Raw genomic sequence first — 11,973 nt, 5'->3', positions numbered from 1 at the left:
TTGTAAATAAATTACTTCAGTGATCTGGAGATTTTACAAGGAAGAGGTGGTCTTCTATAACTTTAAAATAATAGAAGAACAACCTCCAATTTAATTTAAAAAAAAAAAATTCTGTCAAGTCTGAGGGGTGAGCATGAACCGACCAGAAGGTAGACTCCTTTCCTTTCCCACTGTCTTCCAGAGAATCTTCACTTGGTTCAGAGGAAGTTTCCCATTTTACATCGTGATTCTTCTTTATGGGAGGGTTATTTTCATTCTCTGTTTCTCAGACCTTTTCCTATAGATGGGAACGGGGGAAGGAGCCCAGACGTGGCAACACATTCTCAGGCTCCTGCAGGACCACCATGGCTTATGATGACTCCAAGAAGAAAGAAGGTATGACTGCTTCATAATCTCAGAGGGAGTTGCCAAAAAAAAAAGGGTACCCTCTGCAGCCCTTGCCAGGCCATGCAGTCAGAGTGGGAAAGGAACCTAGTATGCTGTGGAGCCCTTAAATTTAACCTGGCCAGGTTGCTGGAGGATCCCAAGCCCTTGACTTCCAGGTGTAAAGTACTGGGATTAGAACTTGAGTGAAATGGGTGGTTTTACCTAATGCAAACACCTTGATTTGAAACTGCCACTGCAGCCTTTCTTCTCCCTGCCAAGTCAATGGAACAGAAGACCAGGGATAGGGATATGTTTAGTCATGGTAACATTTCTAGGTCCAGTTGTCTTTAGGAAGAAAAATATACAAGGGTTAGAAATGAAATCTTGAGTGATTGTGTTATAGCATTAGAGCACTGAGCCCCATCCCTGTGGTCAGAGAGTACAGATTGTTATCTTTTAGGCCCCTGTGTTTGTTGGGTTTTGTGCATCACTGTGCCAACGTCCGCTGTTACCTTATTTTGTGCATAGTCCACATGTCTGTCATTCCTTAATGGGGTATTTAATTTCTTCCTTTTTTCCCATTTCACATAAATCTTAGAGTTCCTAGAGAGTGACCGAAGTGTTGATGACGTGGGGCTGGCAACTGGCAGGATACAGCAAGAGAAAAAACGCTCTTACAAAGATCTGCTGCAAGAGGAAGACGAGATAGCAACTCAGGTCAGGAAGCCCTCAGAGAAAAGGTTGAAGGCATAAAGATATGTGTAAAGCTAGGGCTGGAATGGGATGGATAGGTTTCTTGTTCGTTTTTATATAGGAATGCATGTAGAAGACAACAAGAGCAGCTAATTGTGTCCTGTATTGTTCAGTAACTTTCCTGGAGAAAAGGAGGGGGTCACTCCCAATTACAACTGATTCTGATTTTTCTGGCCTCAGAAAATAGGGTAGTAGGATGCTGTCCTAGTCTTGACGTAGAACCTTGCAAGTCATATGATAGCGTGAATAACTTTTTACACACAAAAAAAAAATATTTAGAATTTATGGTTGTATAAATAGCCAGCAAAGGATGAATATAATGTTAACCGATGCGCTGTTGTCTTCCTGATTCTGCAGACAGCCTGAAACGATAGCTCTTGAGAGGTGTGAACTTGCCCTGTTCACCTCTTTGGGGCCTTAATGCTGAAATCACGTGGTGACAACTTAAGTTTCTTCAAAATTTTCCCCTTTGAGCTAAAATTTCTGCTGTTAGCTCAAACGTGACTATCTTGTGATTATTTTTAATCTTTTTTTAATCTGGAAAAAAAGTTCTAGTTTAAAATGAAAATTGTCTTCTACCATGCAGATGGAACTCTGTAGAGGAGCTTCATTTTCAGACTATAAATTGGTCAAGAGACAAATAATAATAGGGTGACATGACATATTAAGGTCAATTTTTTGGCCCGTCATTTTAATTGTCACCTCTCTGTACCTCCTTTCACTTCTTTTATCTTTTTCGGCATATTAAACATGAACTGCTCACCTTCATTTTTCATAAGCAGCTATGCATGCTTAGTTATTTCTTAGCTTTGTTAAGAGGTAGATGTCTGTCTTTTATCAACTCATCAGCTGATCTCCAAGTGCTGGCTTTCATTGCCCATTTCTTAACATTTTCAAATGTGCTTTTTCAAGTTTTCTTGTGTATTGCTCCTCTCACTTGGGAGGAGCTCCCTATAGAGATCTGTCTTTCAGTTTCCTTGTAGCCTTGTTGTGTTGCAATGCCTACAGAAAGCTTGATGCTGGTTAGGTGGCTGATGTGCTGAAATCAATCTTGACTAATACCATTTTTTGTAGTCTCCCACCTATCCGTACCATGCTTTTTGTCTCTTACCTTAAACCTATACTGTGGGCTCTTGGGGACAACGTATGTTTCCTTTGCTTGTTTCAGCACGCAGAGTAATGATCCTGGTTCATACCTAGGGTTCCTTGATGTTACAGTAGTACAAATTATTATCTATGTCAGTAGTCCATGTGAATCTATATTATTTCCCTCTTGTTTGTCAGCAACTTTTTTCTTCTTATTCTAGGACAGTGAGCTTTTTCCAGGGACAGAACCTCACAAAAAGAAGAGAAAGCACTCCTCGGATGAGTTCTGCTACAGAGGTAAGATAGTAATCAGGCAGGGAAAGGGGCTGACAGATCATGGCTTTGAGGAAAGGATACTGTTCAACCAGTGTCATCAAGCTTTGTGGTTAGCACTTTATGGGGGGAAGGTACATGAACCTGTCTTAGGAGAAGTAATCAGAAACCTGAGGCTGGTCAGCGCCAGGCAGCGAAAGATTAGGGAATGATATTTTCAGAGTCTAGCTTAACAAGTCGCCATTGTTTGGGGTAGGATCTTCCACCTCCCTTTTCATTGACAACTTGTAGTTTTCTAACCCATGCCTTCCCTTTTGGCATTTGCATTTCGTTTTTCCCTATTCCATTACAAAGTGTAATTTTACTTGCAGATAGTATTACTTCTCTGAATTTATAAAAATAGAATGCATCAGGGTAAAAAATAAATGCTTTTGGGTTCAGTTTAAATACAGAAACATTATTCTCACAATTAATAAGCTGGCCAGAAAATGACAATTCTGTTCATAAAAGCTTATTATGTTTAACATTTATTTTTGACCCAATGAAAAGAGAAAGCCAAGCTGAAATTTTGTCAAAATCTGTTTTCAGAATGAAAAAGCTTGTATTTTCAATTCATTGGTCTCACCTTGGCTAAAAATGGCTCAAAAACCTTGCACTTGAGATGTAATTTCAGGCTCAATAAGATACATTTTCATCAAAATATGTTATTTCAAGATAGAACAGAGAGTTTGACAAAACTTCAAGAACTTTCCTTCTCTGTCTTCCTGCCTTAAATTATTTGGCCAGCTCGGGCATTACAGCTCCTGAATTGCGTCAGTAAGGCCGCGCCGATCTGGCTACAAGCTTCAGAGATCTTCTGTTTAAGCCAGGATGCAAATCTGTTAGTTGTAATCATAAGCCTTGCAGGATTCCCACTTCACTTCTTTGGGCTAGTGTAATGCTGACTTTAAGGGAATCATCTTGATGTACATTTCTCTTGATCTTTTTCAGGTGTTTCGCCTTTGGATCTACCATCAAAGAAGAAGAAAAAAGCAGTTTCTAGCCCATCCTCAGCCGATACAACCATGGATTTACTCAAGGCTATCACCTCACCTTTGGCCACAAGCTCGAAGTCTTCAAAGAAGACCTCTGAAAAATCGTCTTATTCTTCCTCTGGCCATTCTGAAAGCAAAAGGGAGCACCACAAGAAGAAGCTGAGTGGGAGCAGTGGGGAGCACTCAGTGGATGATGGCAGCTTCCACAAATCTAAAAAAATGAAACCTCTCTACGTGAACACAGAGACACTTACTCTTCGTGAACCTGATGGCTTGAAGATGAAGCTCATCCTTTCACCAAAAGAGAAAAGTAGTGCAGCAGATGATGATTCTTTCTCCTACTCTTCAGCACCAGCAGCTGCAAAAAAATCTTCAAAGAAATCAGGATGAGCAAGCATTCCTTCTGGGTCACGAACTGCAGAGCTTTCTGAAGTCATCCCGGAAGAAGCACAAACCACCTCCAGATCCACATCCACCTTCTGAGAGTTTTGGTGCTGACACCTCCCTTTTTTCAGAGGGCCATGGGAGCGAGTATGAGATTTCAGGTATGGAGGCACCGCCAGAATCTGGTTCCTCTTCTGGTGGGGAGTTGGAGGCTGGAGAGCTAGTGATAGATGACTCCTACCGGGAAATCAAGAAGAAGAAGAAGTCAAAAAAAAGTAAGAAAAAAAAAGACAAGGAGAAACACAGAGAGAAGAAGCACTCTAAGTCTAAAAAGAGTTCTGGGCATGCTCCTGTGGCAGTAGCAGAAGTAACAATGTCACCACCACCTCCTCCCAGTACGCCCTATGTTCTTCCTTCACCTCCTCCTCCTGTTTTTCACTCAGATGGTCAAGGTGAGAAGAGGAGGAAAAAGGAAGACAAGGAGAAGGACAAAGCTGAGAAATGGGAAAAGGAAAAAGAAAAGGAAAAGGAAAGAGAAAAGGAAAGAGAAAAGGAAAAGGAAAGAGAAAAAGAAAAGGAAAGAGAAAAGGAAAGAGAAAAGGAAAAGGAAAGAGAAAAGGAAAAGGAAAGAGAAAAGGAAAGAGAAAAAGAAAAGGAAAGAGAAAAGGAAAGAGAAAGAGAAAAAGTAAGGAAAAATTGGAGGGAAAATAGAAATTGGGTGATGGGTAATGGTGAATTGGGCATTCTATTACAAAGGCATGTTAAATTGAAACAGAAGGATAACTAATACCAGGATCAATGGTTTCACTGAAGTGTGAAAAATGTGTCAGCCACTGTGATTTCTGTTTGTAGCAAAAGGAATATATGTCATTCTGGTTTTGTGGCACAGGCAGTCTTTAGCCGATCGAGGTTCTTTGAAAAGGTTATACTTAATCTGCTTGGTACAGGTTATGTACCAAGCACAACTGCATCATTTTCTAAGGTAACCGGTTCTAGCTATTGCCAGGCAGATTTTTGGACTAGTGATCTAGTCCATCATCACAGTTCCTGTAAAAAGGAATCGAGCTCTAACCTGAAAATGAAGATATTTGTCCATTTACTCCTGTATTCAAATGAAATTCTAATTCTTATAGACTACCACATTCCCAGATTTGTCCTGTACTCATAAATTTAGTTTTCCATGGTTAGTGTATAAAAATGTAAGGAGGAGAAATGGTAGCTAGCATATGAATGAGTTTATAGGTGATGTAACTATAGCTGTGTAAGTACATAAATGGGGAAAAGCAGTTCAGATAGACAGGAGTTGCTTTGTGACAGAAAATGGGCAGACATAGCCAAATTTGTTCAGCCATTATTCTGTTCTATTTGATAAGTTTTCTCTGATCGTAGCTCAGTAACTGCTTATGCCTCTGCTGTCAATGTACTTATACTGTCTATTTTCCTGCCAATTTGAAGTGTTTTGTAAGGATGCAAGGAATGGAACAAAACATTGTGATGAAGACTGAATTGTTTTGACAGATCTATGATAGGTATTGTGAATAGTATGACAGATATGTATTTTTTTATTACTTTAAGTTTTAAAACTGAGATATATTAACAGAGTTGTATGTTGATCCTGGATTTAGAATAGCAGGTTGTTGTAACTTATGAATGAAATTGATAGAGTTGTTGCAAGGTAAGCCTTCTACTAAGACTGGTTCTGGCTGGTTCCTGTGCTTTCATAAACACTAAATTCAGCCAGAAGATGTAAAACACTGCTTTTCTGGGTTCCTGATCTAAGCATCACATCTTTCTTTAAGTCTTCAATAAATGTCAAATTCTTACTAAATTTGAGTAGGTCTCATTATAAAGAAAAATCTTTGTTTCCTTTTCTTCTTCTGACTAGCCAAAGAAGAAAAACATGTCTGCCTATCAAGTGTTCTGTAAGGAGTATCGTACAACTATTGTGTCTGAGCACCCTGGAATAGGTGAGAGAATAATCTAGCCTTCTCTTCTCTTGATTATACACCAGTCAGATTAATTAGCAGAACATATCATCTCTGTTTCATACCAACCTTTTAATTTTGACAGAATGCAAAGAATCTGCCAATTTTCTTTGGATAAGAGGTGGCAAAGGGGACAGGAGTGGATTTCATTATTTGGTTTCATTGCGTTTTAACCAAGCTGTGAATCTGGATAAAGAAATTGCTAGCTCACTCTTTCTTTACATGAAGAGTTATTTTTATTGTGTCACTTTCCTGTAGATACTTGTGTGACTTTATATTCCCGGTATCAGCTTTTTTTTTTCATTTTAAACAGTAATGGGAATGCACACTGGTAATCATTTTCAGGACACTGTGGAGAGTTCCAGTTGTGGAATGGGTTGCTTCCTAAATATGTATGCATGGGCCAGTAAATTTCCTATGTTCTCTGCATAATTTTATTATTTCATTTGTTTTAAACATTTGTTTTAAACATTTTTCTTCTTTCCTTCTGCCAGATTTTGGAGAGCTAAGTAAAAAACTGGCAGAAGTGTGGAAGCAGCTACCTGAGAAGGATAAACTGGTGAGTGTGTGTGAGATGTTTTTGCACAATGATTTCTCTAAACTAGGTGCTTAGGTCCGAACATGCTGGCAGCATTGCCACCGTACCTTGAAAAATGCTGCCTTTGTCCCCATGTATGTAAAGATGGAAGGTATGGAAATCTTGCCCTTGCAATCATAAAAGCATCCATTTTCTTCTCATGGTATTGCTTCACCAGTTAGCTACATAACATCATTCTGCCTCCAGGTCCTGGCATCAGGTAACAGAATTACCTAATGTTATGAATCTCTTTTTTTCATACCATGGTAACTGCAGATCTGGAAACAGAAAGCTCAGTATCTCCAACACAAGCAGAATAAAGCAGAGGCCACCACTGTGAAGAGAAAGGCGTCATCTTCAGATGGTGCACCAAAAATAAAAGGTAGTTGTTGCACTTCATTTGCTCTGGTCTTCTTTCTTGAACAGGGAAGATAGTGTTGCCAGTGGAATAAGGAACAAAGGTCCTTTCCTGCTTCACACCCCTACCTGCTTTCTCACAAGTCTTGACATTTAACTCATCATATTACTCAAAAACAATGTTTCTGTGAGAGCGAGAATGACAGCATTTTTTAAAAAGATTGCCTTGTCTAATTTGTAGAATGCTATTGGTTTTAGCAGTTTAGGGATTGAAATGTAAAATAAGAAGAGGCAGCAGGGAAGTTCTAGTGGGATTAGTTTGCTTCTAGAGGAAAAAGGGTTGTTCTTGGCTTGGCATCTCTGTTTATCGAATCTCCCAAACCAAACATCCCAAATTGCATTCAGCTGAGGTAGATGCTTTGTACATGTAGAAAGAAAGTTTTGACTCGCAAAGACCACAGGACCAGGTCCACAGAACTATTTTTAAGCATCGCATGCCTTTGAGATTTGAACTTTACTAAGTAAATAGGCTTGTAAGTAAAAGAATGAAAGAAGAGAATACGGAATTTTAATTTGTGTGTTTCCAGCTTCTCCAACAGGAGTGATTTCCCCTCATAAGAAATCCCCCACCAGCACCGTGGTGGTGTCTTCCTCACCAGCCAAAGTCCCTGAGACAGATCCTATTGATGTAGCTGCACACTTACAGCTGCTGGGTGAATCTCTGAGCCTTATTGGACACAGACTGCAGGAAACAGAGGTGAGTCTATAACCAGCGATGTCACAGTGATGTCATGTAATCTACACACCGGATTGGGGAGGATTATTATTTTATTTTACTTAAAAGTTTAGCCAATGCTTTTCTGTTAGGGAGAGAAATTAGAGATATGTGTTGTATTTCTTTGATGCATTGCTGTTTGTTTTCAGGGAAATAAAAAGCCTTGTTTCTCAGTAAAGAGTAGGCATCAAAAAAAGACAGGTCCTTTGTAGCTCTAGGTCCTTGAAGGCAATTCTTAGTTCTACAATCTCTTCGGACTTTTCTTACTATATGTTCACCTTGGATCTGGTACTTCCTTGCTATCTTTGCCAATCTCTGGTCCAGTTTCTGTTACTGTCTCAAGCCTTCTTAGAAAACCATCAGAGAAGGCCTTTACCAAGATGTTTTTTGCGTGTCCTGTTGTCTTCTGGCAGTATCGTATTGCCAGTGCTTTGGATGGGGCTACTATTGTTTCAACTTACCTGGTAACATAGAAGATGTCATTTTTTAGAATCATAGAATCATTTAGGTTGGAAAGGACCTTTGAGATCATCGAGTCCAACCATGAACCTAACACTGCCAAGTCTACTATTAAACCATGTCCCTAAGCGCCACATCTACCATTTAAACCATTTTAATGGATTCCTGCTGTTAGATGATGATGATTCTATGCATGCACACACAGGCACACATGCACTTTCAGAACTCAGCCCAGCCTGTAAGGAGAACACATACTTGGCTCAAATAATATCATTGAATTCTATGGCTAACGTGATCACCTCATCCCACTACTCTTGCTTGTTTTATAAGTATAAATAAAATAAATGTTCTTGCATTTTGTTTCTGGTATGACCGATTGAAGTCATTCTTCAGAAGAACAACCGGAGTAAAATCTCCCCCTTTACAGAAAGGCACACAAACAAATTCCCTTTCCTGAAAGTATATCAGTGACTAAAGCATTTGTTAGACTTAGCATTTTTTTAGACTTCATAATAAAACAACTATTGTCTTTAGGACTCATGTAGTTAACAAAATAGATGGTATGAAATGGCAAAGTAATTACATTACAAAAAAAATGTGGAATTAAGTGTTTTACACAACTGACAACTTTCTGACCTTTTCTGTTGTTCCCTATTTTTTTCGTACACCGGTATGTTGCCTCCTGAATTCTTAAATTTTTTGAGCTAGCAGTCTCTCTGTGAAGCACATGGCATAGTTTTGTTACTGTGTGAATAATGAAAGTGGACTAGAGGAGCTCAAGAGTGAAGATACTGTATATTGATAAGAATCAATACAGTTGTGAAAGAACCCTAATTTCCACTACTCATCCCCATCCATTTTTTTCTTTCCTTACTGCCAGGGAATGGTGGCTGTTTCAGGAAGTTTGTCAGTACTTCTGGATTCAATCATCTGTGCTTTAGGCCCGTTAGCATGTCTGACCACGCAACTACCTGAGTTGAATGGCTGCCCTAAGCACGTTTTGGTGAGTTCCTTGTGGTTATTTCCCTTCTAGCACTGTTAATTTCACTGGAGTCCAGCTAGAGTTTTTTGGTTAATCAGTCTTATGATGTGATTATAATCCAGTGCAATAAGAAAATTGTCTTGGTCATATACTTTTATAGGGAAATATTTCTTGAAATTCCTTAAGATGTTACTGTTGTACGGTATTGTGCAACTTTTTTTCTCCCAGTGGCAAGTGACCTAATATTTGTAGCATTGATTGCAGTGTGTGTAGATCATGTTTTATTGACTGAATCAATCCATCTGAATCAAATAAAAGCACCTGTACACATACCAGTATTTTTGAAAGTTCTAATTTTCCATAAAAATAAAAAGCCCATTCTAGCTGCTCTGTATCACACAATCTGTTTTTCCTTCAGTAGCACAAAAAATAACTTGTGATCTTAGGATTCCTAATGTGATTGAGTAGGGCCTTTTACATGTAGCTGTAACCTTCTCCAAGGAAAGAAAAATAGTCTGTTTTAAGGAACTGTATAACTACAGGTTCTTTTCCACTTCAAACTACACTTAATATTGAGCCCTGATTTAGCAACAGCTTGTGGCATCTATGTAGCATGATGTGGACATAGATTAAGGTGGCAGCAGCATAAAGGAAATCAGGAGTCACAACTCCAACAGGAGACATGAATAAAGCAGAGAAGGAGAGGAGCAGAAATGAAAAATAAATATATAGTCTGCAAAAGTTAAGAGATTAAAAACAAATCTGGCAGAGAGAACAACAAAAATGGGATATGAATTGGCATGTTATAATAGGGTGGCCCAAACATTGATTCATTCTGAGAAAGGACTCGGAAACAACAACAAAGTTGACAGCTTAGGCTGTGAGCTCCCACAAACTGCCTGTCTGCACAAAAGCTGAGTCAGTGGGGTGTTCCCTCCTAAGCCCTGGAAAAACATCCTATACTTTTTTTCCTTCTTGCTTGCCAAGTGCCTTCAGAGCAATGACACCACATGACTAATGGTGCGTATATTGGAAACTTGATCAACTTATTGTTATAAGCTTTAGGTGGATTAAGGCACTTATCCTTCACTTCTGAAAACTAGTATTTGGACTTGATAATAAATAAATTACTCAGATTTTTACCATCAGATACATTACGGACAGCGGTGTTTTAAATGGATAAAATTGTCAGTGGTCGTGTTGCAAATAGAATGCAATTTATCTTTTCAGTCAGTGGGTGGCATTGTTAAATTCTAGAATCACAACTGGTGCCGATCTAGCTCCTCTGTCTTCAGCAATTAAAAGGCAATATTCCTAAGGCCTTCTTCAGCCATCCAGCCACAGGCTTGAGCTTACTGAAATACTGCATTTGAAGAATATACAGATAATATACTGCTGGGTCTTGTTTTCTGATGTGCACGAGAAGGACACTTACTCTCAGAATTCTATTGCAATTTGCAATGAAAACTGGAAGGCACTTTTTTTTCCCGTCTGACACCCTATTAGTGGGTATGTTTGAGGGTTTTTCTCTTTAGTTTTGCTCTACAGAATTTCATAAAGGACTTGTGAGTGTAAAGTCGAGTAATTCTTTTTATATGCTACAACTTTGATCACTTTGCTCAAGCCCTTCATCACTAGTCTTTCCTGTGGTTGATGTGATATGGTCGATGTGGCTTGTTTCAAATTCAGAGATAGAGTATGGGGTTCGTAAGGAGGAGGTCACTTGAGGAAAGCCTCAAGCATTTTTATTGTTTCCAGGTGCTCACAAATACTGAGGCTACTGAGGTTTATGTTTAATTAACTTACATTTCCAAAAATATGAAAATAAGCCTAGCAGTCGTGGTGGTGACTAGGCAGATTTGGTTGTCTCATCATACGGTAACTCGTAAGACAAGCAAACATGCTTAATACGCTTGCCTGTGTTATTTTTTTAAGGATTTCAAGTCATTACCTGACACTAAAAAATACTGAATTTCTTTTCCCAGTCAAACACACTAGACAACATCGCCTACATCATGCCTGGACTTTGATGGGAAAGGATCCTAGGATGTACTCAACCTCTGCGTAACTGACTTGTGTACATATGCACTACGCCGGCACTCCTGAAGGGCTCCGTGTGTAGGGTTTTAAAGTTTTATATCTGTATAGTATATACATAGGATTGTAACTATTTGACTTCTATTTTATGAAAAGATGGGAAGTTAAGCTGAGAAAACCCTTTTGTGTTGGTGGGTGAAATGTCCTCCAATCTGGAAGTATTTTGTGTGAAGATTCAGAAAGCTTTTGAGATACTTGCCTTAAATTCAGATCCTTTAGTGGGGGAAGCAGCCAGAGAATGGACTTCTCGATGTAAAGAAAAAAACATCACCATGAGAGGGGTCATTGAAACAGGTGGCCCAGAGAGGTTGTTGACTCTCCATCCTTGATGATATTCAAAAACTGAATGAGCAGCCTGCTCTAGTTGGACTTAAGTATGGGGATGGACCAGATGACCTCCTGATATCCCTTCCAACCTAAAGTATTCGGATATTCTATGGGCAGGTAGAGATGATAATATATTTTGGACCAAGGAATAGAACTGAACTCTTCGCCAGCCCTATTTCTAACTGTTTTTCAGTTTAAAATCTACTGCTTGAGGGGAAAGCTGGATAGCTGATCAAAGATACAGAGGTCTTTGCCTCTTGGTCACTTCTTCCAACCCCCCCCCGCCCTTCAGTCAGTAGTGACTGAAAGTTGTCAGCATCAGCTGGCTGGTCTGGTAGCTGGCATTTGAAGTAAAGTGGAAGATGACAACGAATTTAATCTTTTCTTGTGGACTTGCACCCAAATCGTCATTAGCACGATGTATCAACCAACTGCATTGGCTTGAGAGAATGAACCTCCTGCTGATTTTTCCAGGGCGTGGTCAACCTGCTTTGATGGAGAGGCATGTGGAAGCAGAT

At 39.3% G+C, this 11,973-nt stretch overlaps 1 protein-coding gene across 1 annotated transcript; it reads left to right on the top strand.

Annotated features, from left to right (window-relative positions):
* Positions 1–344: 344 nt before the first annotated feature.
* On the top strand, positions 345–11,192 carry HMGXB4 (HMG box domain containing 4). Its single transcript, XM_009584090.1, is given in 12 exon segments — positions 345–375; positions 965–1,113; positions 2,427–2,502; positions 3,469–3,895; positions 3,897–4,389; positions 4,564–4,581; positions 5,782–5,863; positions 6,376–6,440; positions 6,735–6,840; positions 7,403–7,572; positions 8,930–9,052; positions 11,017–11,192. Coding segments are annotated over 12 exon segments (1,785 nt in total). The 3' UTR covers positions 11,062–11,192.
* Positions 11,193–11,973: the final 781 nt, after the last annotated feature.

Source organism: Fulmarus glacialis, unplaced genomic scaffold, assembly GCF_000690835.1.
Source record: "Fulmarus glacialis isolate BGI_N327 unplaced genomic scaffold, ASM69083v1 scaffold26160, whole genome shotgun sequence".
In the NCBI taxonomy this organism is placed as follows: domain Eukaryota; kingdom Metazoa; phylum Chordata; class Aves; order Procellariiformes; family Procellariidae; genus Fulmarus; species Fulmarus glacialis.
This window is presented reverse-complemented; position numbering and strand designations above follow the sequence as displayed.